General features: G+C 36.1%; 1 protein-coding gene across 1 annotated transcript in view; it reads left to right on the forward strand.

Moving 5' to 3' along the window:
- MYO7A (myosin VIIA) overlaps positions 1 to 21177 on the forward strand; it is a 1588820-nt gene that overhangs the window by 1039832 nt on the left and 527811 nt on the right. Inside the window, exon 33 of the mRNA XM_044073349.1 lies at positions 16654 to 16771. Coding sequence (XP_043929284.1) covers positions 16654 to 16771 — 118 coding nt within the window. The remainder of the gene's footprint in view (positions 1 to 16653; positions 16772 to 21177) is intronic.

A 21177-nucleotide genomic window follows, 5' to 3' on the forward strand; every position in this document is an offset into this window, starting at 1 on the left:
CTGTTATCCAAAATTCTTGAGAAATGTATTCACTCTCAGCACTTACAATAGTTAACCTCTAAGAGCATTCTCACGCCTACTCAGCAGGGCTTTCATCTTAACCACAGTACAACTACCACCCTTCTCAGCTTTACTCATATGGTCAGTTGCAACAGGAACTCTGTTAAACTTGTTTCCTCATTCTTTCTTGACCTATTGAAAACCTTTGACCTTTGAACCGTGTTGCATTCATTACTGGTTCTAAAGCTCTCTACACTAGACATTCTTCCTTATTGTTTCTTTGGTTTCAGAGTTACCTATCAAACAGGGCAAAAGCAATGAAAAGAATAAATAATTAAATATCCTTTTTACCTGTGCCTTTAGTGGTCTCTTAATGATCAATTCATGGGCCACTGTTATTCAGTCGGGTCTATATTAGAAGCACGAAAAGACATAACCGAGAACGCTCACATGAGCGAAAATGCTGGGAATCGAAAGGATGTTTGTGGGGTCGTGGTACAGTGAGGAGTGAGATATTTGCCCTTTCCTCACTGTAGTACGACCTCGGAGTTAGAATATGTAGTTAGCAGGGGGTGTGGGGGGCACAGCCCCCCACAATACCAAGTTCAATTACCGGCATTTTCGTTCATGTGAGCATTCGCGGTTATGTCTTTTCGTGCTTCTAATATAGACCCTATTCAGTCTTTTCACAAATGATCTTCACTCCACTACAAAACATGCCACCTTACTTCAGTATGTATATGACTCTACTCTTATCTGCACAGCTGAAAACCTTACAGATCTACAAGAGGTGACAAAACAGTTGCTCACATCTGTTGAAATACGGCTTAATAAGGCTTATCTTCCCCTTAATCCCAAGAAGATTAAACCAATCGTATTTACTCCTAAACATCTCTCTGTCTAAAAAATCATCTGCACTACATAGTCTGCCAATAGCACCAAAATAGACCAGATCCCATTTACTAACCTTCTGGAGGTCACAGTACATGACAAAATGAAATTTGTCAACCATATAATTCAAACAATAAATAAAACCCAACAAAATTTGGCCTACCATATAGGACCAAACCCTATCTTATTAACACAACAAAAAAACACTTAGCCACAACCTTCCTACTATCATCCCTACTATATGCCTTTCAAATATTTATCAGTCTTCAAACTACACTACTACTTAAAAATGGAACAATGCTACAAAGTTGCTAACTTTGCAGCTAACCATCATTCAGAAGCTTACCACTGTCTATCACTAACACATTTTAAGACGTTTAGATTTCCCACATCTAACCTTGACACAACTGCTAGTAATCCACAAATGTATACATCAACGAGATAAATATCCTGCTCTACAATCTGTTATGCAATCCTGTTCCCCAAATAGAGAGCTCAGATCTGGGGACAAGTCTCTGCTTGCTATTTCTTAATCCTGTAGTTCAGCAAATAACTAGCTTGTCTCAAATTGTGATTTAAAAGCATGACACTTCATTCCTGTCTTTCTCTACCTCTGAAACAAATCAGCAACCTACATTCCTTTAAAACTCAGCTAAATCAGTATCTGCTGAGTACATGGTCATGCTCCTTCTCATCTCCTGGTTAAACCTGCTTAGCTTAAACCGTCCCAAAAATTAAACTCACAAACTACTACTTTCCAATTCAATCAAAGGTCATGCATCATGAGAATTTATGGTTCCATTTTCTTACCTCACTCAGGTCTTTTCACCTCACTACTTTTTTCATAAAACATCCATACACATTCTACCATCCTTGGTTCTGCTCCTCCTCTCACCTGTAACACTCAGTGTCTCAAAACCTCTCACCTGTAACACTCAGTGTCTCTAATACTCTCACCTGTAACACTCAAGTGTCTCTAATACTCTCACCTGTAGCACTCAGTGTCTCTAACACTCTCACCTGTAACACTCAAGTGTCTCTAATACTCTCACCTGTAACACTCAGTGTCTCTAATACTCTCACCTGTAACACTCAGTGTCTCATACTCTCGACTGTAACACTCAGTGTCTCTAATACTCTCACCTGTAACACTCAAGTGTCTCTAATACTCTCACCTGTAACACTCAAGTGTCTCTCATACTCTCACCTGTAACACTCAAGTGTCTCTAATACTCTCACCTGTAACACTCAATGACTCATACTCTCGACTGTAACACTCAGTGTCTCTAATACTCTCATCTGTAACACTCAAGTGTCTCTAATATTCTCCCCTGTAACAATCAGTGTCTCTAATACTCTCACCTGTAACACTCACTGTCTCTAACACTCTCACCTGTAACACTCAGTGTCTCTAACACTCTCACCTGTAACACTCAGTGTCACTAATAGTGTAACACTCAGTGTCTCTAACACTCTCACCTGTAACACTCAGTGTCTCTAATACTCTCACCTGTAACACTCAGTGTCTCAAACACTCTCACCTGTAACACTCAGTGTCTCTAACACTCTCACCTGCAACACTCAGTGTCTCTAATATACGTTTACTTTTTTCTCCTTTCCCCCAGTATTTTTCATTTCTCCATCTTGCTCTTTCTCTTTTCTCAAATCTTTTTTTCTGCTGTCAGCCTGTCAGCCTGCATCTCTGCTGTTTTTCAATAGTTAATATACTATAATGAATGCTTGTTTTATTTTTTCACCTCATGTCTTATATTTCTCATTTTTTCCTTATAACTTCATATAATTATAACTTCATCCTTTCTGTATTTATCACAAATTTCCATCATATTGCATTGTGGTTATAAAATTGTATTGCACTATATAGAATTATATAATGCATATTTATTTTACACTTTATACAGTTATATTCCTTGACTTTTTATTGCTTTATAACTCTCAGTAAGTATAACTACTAATTGTAAATTATATTACTGTTATTGTACTGGGGCTTTTCTCCCCGAGCCTTCCCTGAAAAGGGTCTTTTAGGCCAAGTAGGACTAACTGGATTAACAGCGATCAATAAATAAATATGCAGCAATTGTTGTAGGGTGGGCAACCCTTTATTGAACCACATACAAAGAAAGTGTGACATGAAAAAAAGGATTTTTGGTACATCACATTTGCTGCAGTGATATTAGCTGTGAAAGAGAGCTGCACTGGTTTCTTCTTAAAAGGCCAGCTCTTTGCAGAGCAGCTTGAGAATATCATTTGTCATTTCATCCAGGTTGGTGGTCATATATGTACCCAGGCATTTGGAAATTTTGCTTTTGTAAGGACCAGAACTCTGTCCTTTTTGTGGGAGTAAGCTGGATCAGGTGTCTGAGATGAATGTATGTATGCCACAGTTATGTTGTGTGTGTGTATGAGTGTGTGTGTGTCTGTGTGTGTCTGCGTGTGCGTGTGTGTGTGTGTGTGTGTGTGTGTGTGTGTGTGTGTGTGTGCGTGCATGCGTGTGTGTGTGTGTGTGTGTGTGTGTGTGTGTATGTGTGTGTGTGTGTGTGTGTGTGTGTGTATGTGCATGTGTATTTGTGTAATGCATGAAGTAAAGAGATTGTGAGAAAACTATGTAGCGGGGATGAGTGGAGAGTTTAAGTGAAATCTTAGACTGGATTTATCTGTTTATCTAAAATGTTGACTGGAGATGAACAAAAACATTTTTAGTATTTTATTAGTTTGTGTCCGTTTCCGGTTTTCTACTACCTGTGAGATTTTCCTACTATTTCCTCCTGAACATGGACCTAACCAAGTAAAGTTAACCCGGCTGACAATACATAAATAAACAAGCTGACAAATGAACTGAAGAACAAACACATTGAATAAAAGAAAGAAAAAAAGAAAATACTGTCATTGAAGAGTACTTAAAGTTAAACTGAACATTCATTTTTTTTTGCTTAAATAGTTTTAAGATGGGCTGCAAGTTAGAGTAATGGAGCATAGAGGGAGATACTACCAGAGACATAGCTGTGCTGGGTGAAGGCTGCAGCTGCCCTGGGCACCAGGTCTTAGGACGTGCAGTTGGCTGATGGTCAGGGCTGAAGTGCTTCAGCACTTTGTGTGTGGTATTTAACTATAGCAAGCTGCTTGCTATATTTATAGCAAATGGTTTGCAACAGTTGTTAAAGGAGAAGAGCTTTTTTTCCCCTTTTGTCTTCAACTCCAGCTAGGTAAACTGCACTGGATACCAGACTACATAATAGGACTACTGGGTGCCATTTCTTCAAGTTCTGATTACCTCTTGTTTCTAACTCTTAAAAATATCTAAGACATATGAACAGGTTTATTAGTTTGCAGTGAGTTTAACCTCTCACAATAACTTGTGCTGAAATCTTTATTTTTAGGTGGTACAGTGAGATAAGCATTTAGAAAAATGGATCTGTTACACATTTACTAAATTATTAGATCTCAGTGTAGATTTGGTTGACAAATGTAATAATGCCATACTCCTTTTTGATCTTTCCATGATTTGGGGAACAGTCTGGCTTTAGTAATTTCAGCTTCTGATATATGCTTGTTTAGGGTGTCAGTACTGTTACTATCCAGCTGTAGAACATATAGGTCTGGTGTCCATTTTAAAATAGGTCACTCCATGCCCTACTACCTTTATTCACTGATAATGATTTCTGTGATATTCTGTCTTAATGCAGTTCATGTATGAAGCATTATTAGTAATTCAGTTTTGTTTCTGGGCATTATGTTAATATTAATATTACATATCTAGTCCTCTGGTTCTTCAGCAGGTGGCCAGTATTACTGATGAGTAAACCAAATGTCAGGGTTCCTGGAAAGCACAGTTAAATGAGCTCTAGAGAGCTGGGAACAGAACAAGAAGCAAAAGTGATAACTGAATAGGGAATAATGACTGGTTCACAATCGGGAAAGTACTGCAACAGGGCTGCATATTGTTATCCTGTTTATTAATTTACACACCAAATTTATTGTGTAAAATGCTGCAATCAAAATTGCCTGGAGAAATATTAATAAAATCAGGTTTGCAGGTGCTACCGCTCTGCTAGCTGAAAGTGAAGATGACAAGAAGAACGTGTTGGTGAAGGTAAAAAGAAAATGCAAAAACTGCCTTGCTGACCAGCATCAAAACTAACATTATATTATCTAGCCCCATCCATTCTTTTCAAATAAATTTGGAAGAAGTGGGAACACTGATAGATTGTGTTTTCCTTGACTTAAAGATCTAGGCAGATGGTGATTGGAGCAAAAAAATTCAAAGAGGCTTGTTTGTTGGAAGGAAAACTTTGGTAATGCTGGATAATATTTTATAGAGCAGATGCATTGTCAACAAAAGTCCATATATTCAAAGCTATGTTTTCCTGGCCAGTGAACATCATAGCTGAATCACTCTGATGAGCAGCATGGAATAAATTTATAATTAATATATTTTAGTTTATTCCTCATAAAAATTGTGATTTTCTGGCAAATCGCTGGGATGATCTAAGGATTGAAGTCACCAAATAATGATAAACATTTGTGTTTGAGACTTCATATCCTTCAGAAACATGCATGCTAAAACAAATCCTGTTATTCTAGCAACTTTCTAAGTTTATAAGAGCAATATTTAAAATCTGTCCCTATTTTTGGGCCTTTGTCCCCACATTCTGTCAGGCTTGTCCAGATTTTTTGCACTAAGAGTTTGAGCTGTATGAGTCCCACTAGGTGAGTAGCCTCTTTTCAGGGGAGACCAGATATGCTATTTATATTACTAGGTGAAATATGACTAGGTCATTGGGGAACTTGCAGTTTGTGTGTGAACCTGTTTCTTGAGACCACTTTCTGCTTCTGTTCCAGGCACAGTGGCAGCTTGGAGAAGCAGGGAGAGAAGAGATGGAAGCACCTTCAATTTGTGAAGTCTTAAATTTAAATGTAGAGAAGATGTCTGAGTCTTCAAAAAATGTTGATAAGGAAATCAGAAGAGAAGGGAAGGTGGTCGAGCCTTTTGCAGAGGTACTAGTAAGTGAAATGGGAGCAAAGGCAGTCAAGCCTTTACAAGAGGAAAAATAGAATGGATTGATGCAAACAAAGGAAGGGAGGGAAGTAAAGCCTTCACAGGATGTGCTCACATTCTTAGAGGGGAAATGCACTCAAGTCTTCTATAGATTTGGAGGATGTTTTAGCAAAATTTATTCAAGGAAGAGGAAGAGACAACATACAAATGTGTTATTACAACCCTCCAGCTGGGACAGTTACGGGATGAGTTACATTTGGATTTAATTGATGTGAGTGATCCAGAAAGTGGCAGGGACATAGCACAGTGAGATAATATAGACAGAATATAGAAGCAGGGAAGCAGAACATGTACAAGAATATTTAGCATCTCAGAAGAAATCATATGCAAATACTGTAAAGGTAAGAAGAGAAAAAGGAAAGGTATGAACTGACAGCAAAACAGAAAAATAGTTTCAGAGTGCAGCTGTCCAGTAAATAGGAAAGAAAAATGAACAAATATAAGGTATGGGGCAAGGCACCCATGAGTACAAAAGCATCAGAGGTAAGAGCTTTTATTCATATAAACTCAGAGACTTTTTGTGACATTATTTTTGAGACTGAACATATGATGGAATAATTCTCAGTGGAATATGACAAAAAGAAAAACTGTACTAGTATTTACAGCATTCTATAGAAAAGCAAAGAAAAAAGATATATATTCAGTTTAGAGCTGAAGTTGCAAACGAGACTTTAAAAGATATATATAAGTAAAATATGTAAAGACATTTGGACATTTCAAAAGTGTGTGATAATAGAGATTTATGGACTGTGGGTACGATTGTAGTGTGATTTTGAAAATGGAAAATTAAAATATTGTACACATTCCTACTGTTATAAATGTTGAATGGGATAAGGATATGGTTAAAGACAGAGGGCAACCAAAGACTTGTTTTTTATGTGGAAAAACAGACCATTTGATTACCAACTGTAACAGAAGAAAATGTTATATTTATAGGGAAACAGGACATGATTCAAGGAATTGTGACTTGAAATGTTACAAATATATAATAAGACTGGGCATTTATGGATGGATTTTAGATAAAGTAAAATAGAAATTGAGAAACAAGTGTATGATACACTAAAAGTATAGGAAAAAATAAATGAGCAAGAGAAACAGATTAAATTGGTGAAGAAAAAATACAGAGGGGGGGTATTACTATATAAAAATGAAAAGGAGGATCAGAAATAAGTGATGATAAAGATGTAAGCTAAAGGATAGTAAAAGAAAATAAAATCCAGATGGTGAAAGGGTCAGAGCAAGGAAAAGAAAAAAAAAAAACATTTGTAGGAGCAACATGAAAGAAAGAAAAGGAAAGAGGTGATTGATGAAAGTATCTAACTTTTAAAAAAGATAAAAAAATGAACAAGCACAGGAATCTGTCTAGTTCCAACCTCACCAACATGAGAATTGAAGAAAAAATAAAAAAACAGGAAAACTAGTAGTCTTAAAACTTCATTGATGAGCTCATTTTTTTAGCTTTTAAAAAAGCATACTAATAACAAGAAATGTTAATAATATAAAGAATCTGGGGAGAAGATTAGGCATTTCGGAAAAGCGTAAGTATCTTGACTGTGATATAATTATATTGGAAGATACAAGATTTTTAACAGAAGAAGAAAGATTGTAAACTAAGGCAGTATGGGGGAATAATGTTATTTGGAATTTGGGGAAAGCTACTTGTTCATTGATAGCTATTTCATATAAGAGTATGATTAAACTACTGGATGCTACATTAGTGGTAATGGATAGGATAACTGTTATTCATGTAAAGTGGAAAGAACATATATACAGAGTTATTGCAATATATGCATATGTAACAAAGCTGGAGAAGATGTGTTTAATAAGATTTTGCATTATGTAGCAATAAATATGGAAATAATAATAGTAGGAGATTTCAACTGTAATTTGAGAAAGAAAAGAAATAAGGATAATGCCACTGAAATATAACAGACATAATTAACTTTGGTCAACGGAATATTCGAAAAAAAAAAGTAAGTGCACATATACAAGAGGGAAATACAAAACAGGGAAAGGTTTTGTTTTAAATCAGCAGGTTTACAGATAGTGGAGGATGAAGTTACAGATATAGTATTTTTAGGCCATTTGGTTATTTGGAGTCTGTTAAAATGAAAAGAAAAATACAAAAATATATAAAAGGGAATAAAAAGAATAAATGAAGACAAATGGAATGACAATGGAAAAACAAACATATTCATATTATGGAAAGATCATGTGGACATGAGAGAATTTTATTCATACTGGTCAGAATGGTGGGTTTCCTTCAAAAAGAAATACAAAGATTATTATATGGAATGTGAGAAAGACATAGTTTCATAGTATAGTACTAGGCTATCTGCCCTGGGGCATGTGTAAGCCTAGCCATAGTGATGTGGCTTTTGCCACCCCATGAAATGGTACAAAAATGTACAGATAAAATCTAGAATTCTGTGCCTCTGTCTAGTAGTGACACAGTGAAGGTCCCCTTATATAATAGAATTAGTTTACTGTGCCCCTGTCTAGCAGTGACACAGATGTGACCCCTGGGGTAAACATGACAAATGAAGAAGTAAAAGAAATTATGAGGAATTAAGTGATGAAGTATCAATTAGATTTGGAAGAAATGTAAAAGAATATTTTGATAAAGAACAAGACTTATATGAATTAAATCAGGAAAAAAATAAAATATTTATTGTATAGATAAAGGAAGTTTTTGCAAGGAAGAAAGAAATTGCACCATATTTGAGTAAACTAGTAAAAGAGAATAATGCCACAATAAGGGAGATGAAAGATAAAAAGGTATAAAATCTAAAAATCAAAATAAGATAATGGAAATAATAAAATAATAGTAGAGGATATAAAATATACATTTGAAGGAAAGACAACATTGGAAAAAAGATATGGAATGTGAAAACATTCTCAGAACAGGATAATAAGGATTTAGAAAAGATAATTGCTGTGGATGAATTATATAGAATATTAAAATTAGTAAATTTAAAATCAGCAGGAGGACCAAACAGTATAGAATACAAAATGTATAAGAATACTACAATATCACAAAAGAAATATTTTGTAGCCAACTAGGACACAGTCTATTGTCAGTGGAAGCTGGGGGAGAAACACTCCAGGTGCACATCTTTAGAATGCGGGAGGAAACAGGAGTACCTGGAGGAAACTCATGCAAATGCAGGGAGGACATGCAGACTCCGCACAGAAAACACTCCAATGAAGAATCAAACCAGAGAACTGCTTGCTGTGAGGCAACAGTGTTTACCACTGTACCACTGTGCTGCAAATTCATATGGAGAAACGGAGAAAAGAATGAAATACATGATTGGAGACAGTTCTAAACAATATGGACTATAAAATATTTATGAAGATTTTACAGAAAAGAATGGAATTCAAATTAAATACAGTTATAGATCAAATTATATATAGTGTTAAAAGTAAAGGAAATCAGGAACTATTAATGATAGAGAGTTAGTAGATGGCAATATAAATAAAAAAGAATAAAAGAAAATCGTGATTGGTGACAAAGTATTTGATTTTATACAACATGAAACATTATGAGAGATACTTCAGTCATATAATATCAGTACTAAGATAAGAAATGTATGTATTACAGCATATGAACAAAAGAAAGTTAAAGATTTCGTGAATGGCTGGTTAAGTGAGGGAATAGTAGTTAAGAGAGGTATAAGGAAAGGATGTCCATTAAGTAGTACAATATTCGCATTAGTAATAAATGTGATATCGAGATATTTAAATCAGGATATGAAAGATGGGGATATATACCTAAAGAGGGTATTGAACTAACTCTTACGTTATAGTATATATGTTAAAATATAAGTATGAAAGAGTGAAGTTCACTTCAAAGATTTAAAAGAGAGAGAGTGTGTATGAATGATGAAATGAAAAACTATCAAAGAAAATATTGCTATGGAAAATAAGAATGAGTGAGATTAAGAATGAAAGGAAAAGTGGAATAATACTATCATATGTAAATATTTTAACATATATTCTTGCAAATATTGACATGGAGCAGACCATTAAAGCAAGAACAAAAGGATGCACAAATACATTAGAATGCCAAGATTTTTTTCTGGGGGTTGACAAAGCTACTAGAAGCAAACTTGCCATATAAATAAAGAAGTGAGAGAATATGTAATTATTACAAGGAAGCTGAGACAGGAGGACATGTATTGTTGGAATGCAAGAGTTGTAAAACTATGGAAAAAGTTAAGAGACTTTTTAGAAGATATTGAAGGAGTGGCAGGTGTGAATATGGATATTATTGAATATGGATACTATAAAGACAAAGACAAAGACTGTGAAAAAATGATGAAATAATGTTTTTATAATGTGAACAATATGGAATCACAGAGTGAAAGAAATAATGTTCAGTGGAAAAGGGGATTGGCTATAATGTTACAAAATAAGATTTTGGCCTGGAAAGATAGAGTGGGGGTGTCAATATAGGAAGTAATATTAAGCTGATATGATCCAAAGCTACTCGTATCGATATTAAATACTATAAATAATATTGTACATATTGTATATATTTTAAACATAGCATAATTACTGTTAAGTCTTTTAAATAAAGGACCCCTACTTTTTTTGATAGGTGTCATGCAGTCTTTTACATCCACCTGACATACCACAAAGTCAGTGTAATGGGACCTCAGTTTAATATCTCAGCCAAAGGAAGACACACTCAGAAGTGGACATATATATATATATATATATATATATATATATATATATATATATATATATATATCAGACATCAATAGATTATTTTATTATATCACAAGATTTAAATATAGCTAAGGGGAGACACTGTAACAGGCTTTTTAGATCACTCAGATGTATGGATAGGAATACAAGAAAATTAGGAGTATTGGGAAAAGGAATAAAAAGAATAAATGAGAAATTATGGGACAAAATTGGAAGAAAAATAAGTATGTATTCATGGAAAGATCACATTTCCACTGATGTGTGTTATAAAAACTGGTCTGAGTTGTGGCTAGCTTTGAAAGAAAAATATAAAAAAATATATTTTTAGACTGGCAGTCAGATGAAAGAAAAGTAGAAAAAATAAATTATAAAACAATGTGTATGGATGCTTTAAAGGATTTGGAAAAGAACGATAGAGAATATTATGTGACAGAATGGATCATTTATGAAAAGAATAAAAGAATCAAGAAAAATAAAGAAGTATTATTTAAGCAAATGTATTATTTACACAGTAAAAAAGAGGTATCAGCTTATTTAAGTAGAATAGTTAAATAAAATACAAGTATAATTAGAGAAATGAAAGATGATAGACTAGAAGTACGATCTCAGGAACAAATGAATATTATAAATGATGTAAAGAAAATGTTTCAAGATAGAGAGTACAAAAAAAGGAATGGCATGTTAAAAAATTGACAGAACAAGAAAATAAGGAATTGGAAAATGAGATTTCTTTATATGAATTAGGTAAGGTACTTAGACAAGTTCATTTACAGTCAGTTTCAGGATCAGATGAAATAGGATACCAATTTCATAAGAATTTTATGGATTGGTGAAAAATACTTCTTAAAAGTTATGCATGAGTGGTTAAATAAAGGTTTTATGTATAAAGATGTATGCAGTTGTATACTTAAATTTGAATGGAAAAAAGGAAGATAGAAATAAATAGATATAAGACCTATAGTATTGACCAATACAGATTATAAGACTTTTATGAAAATAATTCAGAAGAGAAAGGAAAATAAAGTGAAAAGTACTATGTAAGATAGCATATATAGTTTAAATGGAAAAGGAAGTCAGAAATTATTATTTATAGTAAGGGAAATCATGGATGATATTACAGAGAGGATTGACGAGACCAAGATCATGATAGGAGATTTAAATAAAGCGTTTGATACAGTAAAACATGAACTTTTGTGGACAATTATGGAAGACTATAATATTAATAAAAAAAATAGGAATGTATATTGTTCTGCAAATAATAAAAATAAAGTATAATTTTAGTGAATGAATGATTAAGAAAACAGATATAAAGAATGGCATACTCAGGGATGTCCTAAGAGAAGCATATTAACTGCATTAGTTATCAATGTATTAATCACAGAGATGCAAATGTGCATGAGAGGTGCATGAGAGGTGCTACTTACATTACTAATGCAGGGATGACAATTCCAGTTATGTTTACATTTGCAGATGATATTATATTGATTACAAGAAACAAACTCAGGATGAAAGAAATTCTATGTTGTATACATTGATGTTTAAAAATAATAGGCATGACTTTATATAAAGAAAAAAGTAAAGCACTGGGTGCTATATTAAATCTAGGAGGATTATATTTCTCAATTTAAGAAAGCTCTGTGTTAGGAATAAGATTTAGGGGTGAAAATGTAAGTGAGGAATGATTGAATAGGATACTGGATAAAATAAAGGAGCTTTGGTGTTTTTGGAAAACATACAAGCTATAATAAAAGGGTTTATTTAATTAAGTCAGTTACACTGACAAATATTGCATATTTAGCTAGTGACTATATGTTGCCAATAATCTATGAAAAGAAATACTACAAGTGTTTTTTTTCTCTTTTATGTGGGTCTCAAGACTGAATCCAGTGAAGGGAAGAGTCTTATACACAGACAAGGAAGATGGATGTTTAGGATTAATAAATCCAATTATTTGTGCTTCTTTCTGGAGTTATATATAGTTTTGTTTTTGATAAAGGATAAAATGAAAAGTTAGTAGTAAATTTACTAAAGTACAAATATAAGCAGCACTGGGATATGTGAGAAAATTCAAATGAGGAAAAGTATGTTTAAATGAATGATGAGATGTCATCAAGAAAAAATGACAGGAAAGTGTGGTCCAAAATAATATTGTTATGTTAATCCTTCAGGTAAGCTCTTGAATGAAAAAGTTAAAGTTATAAAAGTATGAAAAGCATGCTGTAATAAGCAAGTAAAATGTCAAGATGTTTTATGGAGATTAGTGATTAATAAATTATGAAGAAAAGGAAGTATGCCATTTAAAAAAAATCAGGGAAATAGTTTGTATTGTGTTAAAGAAAAAACTATAGAACATGTTTACTTACAAAGTATAATGGTTGAAAAATGGTAAACGTGTGTAAAAAATTTAACTGGAAATATAAATGATGTAAATTAAATAAATATGGATATGATTATGTATGCATATTATAGCCATAAAAGTAAGGAATATGTTAATAAATACATAAAAGTTTATTTTATGCTGTGTGGACTATTTGGTAAGTGTGTCCAAGACTAAGGCTATTTAAGAGTGGACTGTACAGTGTTACCAAATACAAGCAAGTACTCTAAGAGCTTAAATATCACTAAACAAAACCAGCCACAATTAAAAGGTTTAAATATATTTAATAATAAATAATAACAGAACAAGGGAATACTCGATGACTCAATATAGTGACAACAGAGTTCAGAATCACAGGAAATATTTTAAAACAACATTGCAGGACAGGCTTACATAAATACAGAAAACATCTAGACTGATCTTACTATTTTCCTATCTATCTCTAAGAGAAGTACTATGATCTAAGTCTTACTTACAAATTCAGGCAAATACAAGTGCTGAATGGATGATTACAGGTCCAGAGACAAATACAAAATGCACTGACTTTCTCTCTGAGATAGTTGTTAAATTACTATCAAACATTTATGCTGGGTTATCTCAGAATACATCATTTTTGTCACTTCTGCCCTTAGATCCCAGGCTAACAGGAACCAACAGAAATTAACATATCTATGTCAAAAATACTTATCTCTCAGATGTACAGCTGCTAGGAAGTCACAGAGCAATACAAAAACACTTTACATTTGAAACCTAGTTATTATCTCTGTCTCACGACAATAGAAAGAAACCCCTAGCACTAGCCATTCTGTCTTCTAGCTGTGGTAAACACAATCATAAAATTCTTTACTTATTTTCTTAGAGTTTGCAAGTTAACTCTGTATCTCCCAATTTCTGCTATGAAAACATACATTTGCACAGGCATATTTATACATTTCTGCTCTTTTACAGCAGGGAGCACTGTGGTTACATTTTTGAAGCTCAGCACATAGCATGCAGGCTACTTTCATTTGTAGGCAAGCCTATGGATCATATTAATATTTACAATGACATAGAATTATTTACAAAATTCTAGTTAGCTGGGCTGGCAGCCTTCACAATGCCAAAAAATGTTAGTTAATTAAATGTTTAATTTCTAGAATGGAAAACACTTTCTCCATTACTGTTACTGTCAGTTTGCAGCATAATAAAATTACTATGTTTTAACAAGCACAATGTTTGTCTCATTGTGTAGGAACATATGGCATAATGATATTGGGACTAGCCATAATGACAGGGAGCAGCATTGCCTAACTCTGGATAAGGTCAACTGGAACTCTATGACTGCAAGGGGCCGGACAACCATTCCTCTTTAACTCTTTAATCTTTTTTCCATACAAATGACTACATTCCACTGGCTGCTGAAATTACTGTTAGAGGAAATACATATTCCTCAGATCTGCATCACTATTCAAATGCCCAGCCATGTTTAATCTAAGAAATGGAGAGAGCAAATGCTAAAATAGTCATACCACATATTAGAAATATCAGACCTTGCTTTAATAAGGAAACCAAATGGATATATCTTTGTGTGTGTGTGTGTGTATGTGTGTGTGTGTGTGTGTGTGTGTGTGTGTGTGTGTGTGTGTGTGTGGAGTGTGCATATGAGTTTGTGTGCATGTGTGTATGTGTGTGTGTGTGTGTGTGTGTGTGTGTGTGTGTATGTGTGTGCGTGTGTGTGCGCATGGTGTGTGTGTGTGTGTGTGTGTGTGTGTGTGTGTGTGTGTGTGTGTGTGTGTGTGCGTGTGTGTGTGCATGTGTAGGAGTGTGCATATGAGGTGCATGTGTGTATGTGTCTCGCACCCTCACATGGGAGTGTGTCCATGTATGTGTATGTGTGTATGTTTGTGTCTTTATGTAGAGTGTGCCTACATGCGTGTCTGTGGGAGTATGCCCTTGTGTTTGTGTATATACATGTGTGTGTGTGTGTGTGTGTGTGTGTGTGTGTGTGTGTGTGTGTGTGTGTGTGTGTGTGTGGGTATGTGTATCTGTGCCCATGTGTGTGTATGGGGGTGTGTGCGTATGTGTCTCTGTTTGTGTGTGTGTGTGTATCTGTGTGTTTCTCTCTGTCTGTGTGGTTTGTTGTACATTAAGAAGGCTTTGTCATGATGGGATTGTATGTACTGCTGCTGCAGGCATCAAACCTTGAAGCACATTGAATGATAGCACTATCTGGTTTTCCATGAACATGATGTTATTGTACACCTGTACTGGTTTATGTGAAATCATGTGCACATGTATGATTCTGTCAGAATAGTTCAACTGAGTTCTACATTTTTTTGGAAACTTGAGTAGCGCATGGTATATGTTGTGTGATTATTACTTACATATTTTATATTCAGAAAATAAACTGTGCAGTTAGGTTTTCGAGGAGTAAACTGTACAAATTAATAATAAATAATATTCTCAGTTATTTATTTATTTATTTACTTATTATTTGTTCACCAGGTAAGTGGACTGGTCTATTATAAGTTCATAGGTAGGTACTAAGCTTTCGGCCCAAGGGCCTAAGTAAGCCTAGCCAACAAGGTTCCCTGGCTTACGCCACCTAAGAAAGTTAATTTCCTGTGGCCTGTTGAGCAGAGCCACAGAAGTGATCCCCAGGGTGTATTTACTATTTCCCATCCACTCATCAAGATTTTTCTTGAAGAGTGCTAATGATGAACTTTGCTTGACATAGATGGGTAGCTTGTTCCAGAGTATAGGAAGTCTCTGGGACAGGAATTTATCCCTCTAGCATGTCTTATTTATTGTGGTGACAAGGTATAGGTCTCTAGAGTGTGTAGCTCAGAGGGATTGGGATTTCTTTAGGTGTAGAGTGTCCAACAGCTCTGGGTTTAACATAGCTTTATATGTTAGGCAGAGATCTCCTTGGAGCAGGCGATACGCTACGGAGTAAAGCTGGAGTTTTTTGAGACAATCAGTGTAGGGCATCTGTTTGAGGCCAGTAGTCCTGTTTGTGAGGTACTTCTGTGGTCTTTCCAGCTGGGATTTTACTCTATATTGACCCTTTTCAGCAACAATCTGAGCTCAAAGAGCAGAAAATACATCACTGTCTTTCAATCAACAATATTACATACAAAATGAGTACACAGCAAAATTCAGAGAGAGTAACATTTAAAGATCCAATTAAAGTTCATTGAGAAAAAAAGATTTATACAAAATGCAATCTGAGATGTGCACAAAATACAGGGCTATTATATATAATATATAAATTTCTATGTATGTGTGAAATATGTCCATATACAATGATACATTTAGAGACTGATAGAAGTTTACTAAATATATTCTATTATTCATGATATGGGATGGTAAGTTACTTAACCATTGTCATGGTAGCAGATAAAGGTAGATTAGGTGAGGAAATGCTCTTTAAGTGAATTGTTGAAGCTTTAAATGGTTTCTCGATTTTTGATGTCTGTATGTAGGTGGTTCCAGGTAGCAGGTCCCAATTCAAAGAAGGCTGTCTCTCCTCTCTCACTCATTTGCAATAAACACAGCTGCTAAAATGGCATAATACCTATATGATGCTTAGTAACTCCTTTGACTTTCTTTTCAGGGAGTTTATACTCAGAGAAGGATGGATTCTCAGAAGGTGAAGGAAGACGTTGTAGATTTTGCACGTTTTAAATGGCCTTTGCTGTTCTCAAGATTTTATGAAGCTTTTAAATTTTCAGGTATGTATATATTTACCTTTTCCGAGTCATGTGGTACTCATTCATTAAAGTGCATGTGGTAATCAACAACAGTAACCAGGAACTGCATGCCTTTTTGAGTCACAGTTTTCTAATCCCAAGCCTGGCAGTGCTTAGTGACGTTCAGGTGCCATAGTGAAGGAACAAAACCCATTTCTTTTAAGTTGTTATATTAAAATTTCAAACCTCTTGACATCAGTAATGTGAAGCTAGTCACAAAATGTGTTGCCTTACATTTATGCAGTCATTCATTTTCCAGTACTTATTTTATCCTAGTCAGTATCATGGGGCTAGAATCTCTCTTGGAAAACAGTGGATATAAGCTAGAGAACCAGTCATGGATTGGACACCAGCCATTTTAAGGTGTTTGTGACTACACACACACACAAACACACACACACACACACACACACACACACACACACACACACACACACACACACACACACACACACACATACATGCACTCATAATCTTTATATTTCATATTCCTTTTATTGTGCTTTATTTTCTCTCCTTCTTCATCAGTCAGTCTGAAACATATTGATTTGTTTTCCTTTTTTGTCCTCCTTGCTGTGAATATTGAGCCCCATTCTTACTCTCCTGTGTCATTAAGTCCCCTACTGGCCATATTATCTGCTGGGATGAGAATTAAGTTAAGGTGAGTCATCAATAGGAGGTTTAGATTTTTTACTGTTATGCCATCAGTACAGAACTTTGTTGTCAGAAAATGTTTGATGCATTCACAATAGTTCTCAGCACGGCTGGAGCAGCAAATCTCCTGGAATGGAATAGGTACACAAAATACTGCTCACATCCACCCCCTCTCATTCCTCAGATCTTAAATGTAATCTGTTTTCCTAATGATATTAATCCTCTCCAGCCATGTTCAGTCAGCAATACCCATAATTTACACCACTAATCTGGCCTTTTTACATCTCTCAAACTCTACATGTCCTACACTTTTCTCCACACCTCACTAATGTCTGTATTTTCCCATCTCCAATGAAATATCCTGACCTCTTCTTTCCTGTATTATCAACATTCCGCTACTCCTCTCCTTTCTTCTATAGATCTTCTGCTGTGCTAAGTACCTCCATGATGGCATCATCATTTCACTTACCCAGTTAACAATTACATAGAGGTGAACGGGCAGTCACTCCCTGTTCTACTCCTGATGGCATCATCGTTTCACTTACCCAGTTAATTACATAAAAGTGATTGGGCAGTCACTCCCTGTTCTACTCCTGATGGCATCATCATTTCACTTACCCAGTTAATTACATAAAAGTGATTGGGCAGTCACTCCCTGTTCTACTCCTGATGGCATCATCATTTCACTTACCCAGTTAACTATTACATAGAAGTGATCAGGCAGTCACTCCCTGGTTTACTCATCTACAAACAATCTCCTTCTCTTTCTTTAAACTGAAGCAAACTGCAATTGCTATAGTGTATACGCATTGAACATAGAGTGCTAAAGTGTTTAAGTTATGTTAAAAAAGTTCTGTTTAAACTGTAGCAGATGTGCACAGAGTGCTAAAGTGCTCAAGTTATTTAACAAAATGTTTTTCTTTCTGTTGATTTAAACTTCAGCAAACTGCTTGCCTCATCTATAGTAATCAGTTGCTACACTTTATGCAACACATGGACTGCTAAAAGCTTCAGTTTGACCACAAATGCAAATACCTAATGCACTGAAGTATGATTGGATATGCCAATCGCACCCACAGCAGTTTGCATCAGGAACGGATGCCCCCCCATCCCCCGAACCATGCTACTGCTTACTGTTATCCACTCCACCTTGAGTGCTCATTTTAACCTTTGCTGTCCTCATCCTATCACAGTCCTCATCTAGTACCACCGCTTTGCATATTCAGTAAAGTCTGAAAGCTTCTTTTCGTAGTTTTGTTCTTTTCCTTCAGCCTTTCCAAATGTATCATTGGTCTGTACACAATCCTGTACTAGTCCATCACAGCCTTCTGAAATTTTTCCAACACCTCATCCCTTCTATCAGTGGGAATGTGCAACTCAATGTACGTATGCATGACCTTTGCTGTTTTTCCCTGCAAGATACAACAAAAGCTTTCTATACCTATTCATCAAGTTGATCATGATTTTCGATGTTTTGTTGTAATCCAACTCTACCATGACCTGTCATGTTCTGCCTATTTCCCTCCTTTTGGCTGTCTAATAGACTGCTTCACCTCATCTCTTCGGTTCATAGGTGTGTACTAGGCTAATGGCTCTGGAGCCTTTACAAGTCTAGCCCAAAGGATTAACCTGGCATCGTGCAACCCAACCTTAGTTGCCAGTGCCTCTGTTGAGTAGAGCCACTGGTGTGATCCCCGGGGTGAATTTTTTATTTCCCATCCACTAATCAAGATTTCTCTTGAAGAGGACCAGTGAGGTGCTCTGTTTGACATGTATGGGAAGTCTGTTCCATAGAATGGGCAGTCTCTGGGTTATGAACCTGTCCCTTCAGCATATTCTGTTGATTGTGGTAATGAAGTTGAGGTCACTGGAGCATGTGGTGCAGAGGGATTGGGATTTCTTTAGATGTAGCATTTCTAAGAGAGCTGGGTTAGACATGGCTTTGTAATTCAAGCAGAGATCGCCTCTAAGTAGGCAATATGAGACAGAAAATAATTGGAGTTTTTTGACTCTGTCCATATAGGACAAGTATTTAAGGCCTAGGATCCTCTTTGTAAGGTACTTTTGCAGCCTCTCCAGTTGTTGCAGGTGTCTAGAGAGGTACATGCCAAATGGTGCACTGTACTCGATGATTGGCCTAATGAGGGAAGAGTAGAGGGAGACAATGACCTCTTTCTTCCTGGATGCAAAACCCTTAGTAATGAGATGTTCCACATAGAAGGACTTTCTGACTACAATGGCAATGTGGTGGTCAAAAGAGAGGTTGCTGCCAACCTGTGTTCCCAGATCTCATATAACACCTTCTGTGCCTTCTGTGTTCAGTGGACTACCATTGGTCTGGTAATTCATGGGAACTGGGATTTTCCCAAAGGGGATGACGACACATTTTTTTGGCATTGAGCTTAAGGCCATGATTCTGATACCAGTTGTTGGTCTTAGTGAGGCCTTTCTGTAGGATGTCAACATCACTTGAGGAGTTAATAATATCTCCCAACTTGCAATCATCTGCAAACTTTGTCAGCCAGAGTCCCTTTGTGTTGGCCCGGACTTCAGAGAAGTAGATACCAAACAGGTGAGGACCCAGGGCCGAACTTTGTGGGACTCCACTCATGACTGGTCGGCAGTCTGACTTGGAATCAGCTACTTTCACACTGTGGGTTCTATCTGTGAGCCAGTTTGCAACCCATCTAGTGATATAGGGATTGATGCCTAGCTTAGTGAGGTTTTCCTTTGATTCCTGAGTGGGGAATGGTATCAAAGGCCTGGCCAGATCAAGGTAGGCTTTATGAACCACTTTGCCTTCATACACAGCTCTGGTGACTGACTCAAAGAAGTCGACAAAGTTGAGCAGGCATGATCTACCCTTCACAAAACCAAACTGTGTGGGATCCAGAGTTTGGAGATTCCCTATATCCTTGTTTATTAGGTCCACGATGATGTGTTCCATTGCTTTGCACATCAGACTCATCAGGCTAATGGGGTGATAGTTCCCAGGGTCTGTAGTCGCTCCTCCTTTGTGGAGAGGGATGACTGTAGCAGTGCACCATTCGGTAGGGACAAAGCCTGAGGCGAGGCTGTGATTGAACAGGGCACACAGATGAGGTGCCAATTCACTCTGTAGTTCATGTAGAACACAGCCAGGGATATTGTCAGGTGCCATAGAAGCTGTATTCTTGGCCTTGGACAGTGCTGTTTTAACCTGTGCAGCAGTAATACTGGGTGCCTGGCAATCTACTGGTATTGTGATTAGTCCTTTTGGGGGGAGAGGGTAAATTAGGCACTGAATCTGTCAATCAGTATATTGGCAATGTCTGTTGGCTTGGTATAGGAAGTATTTTTGTGCAGTAGCTCAGAGCAAATCTGGGTATTGCTGTGGAGATTCCTTACATAATTATAAAAGGCCTTGTGGTTGTCTTTACTATGTGCTGCAATTCTTTTTTCATAGATAGCTTTAGAGGATTTGATGAGGGATCTGAACTGTTTGTTGAGGCTGATGAGGGAGTTTTTCCAGTCTTGGAACTTCACATTATTCCGCATCAGTTTCCTCCTTCTGTTGTAGAGTTTGTTTATGGCAGGAGACCTCCAGATTGGCTTCCTTTTTTTGGAGGCGAGCATCTTGATTCTATTGGATATGGTGAGATCTATGCATTTGTGTACCTGTTCATACAGTGCATTGGTGTATGATTCGGCAGTCATGCAACTATTCTCCATTTGCATATGTGCCATGAAGTTAG

The sequence above is a fragment of the Protopterus annectens genome, chromosome 5.part1 (genome assembly GCF_019279795.1).
Source record: "Protopterus annectens isolate FY-2018-M chromosome 5.part1, PAN1.0, whole genome shotgun sequence".
NCBI lineage: Eukaryota > Metazoa > Chordata > Ceratodontiformes > Protopteridae > Protopterus > Protopterus annectens.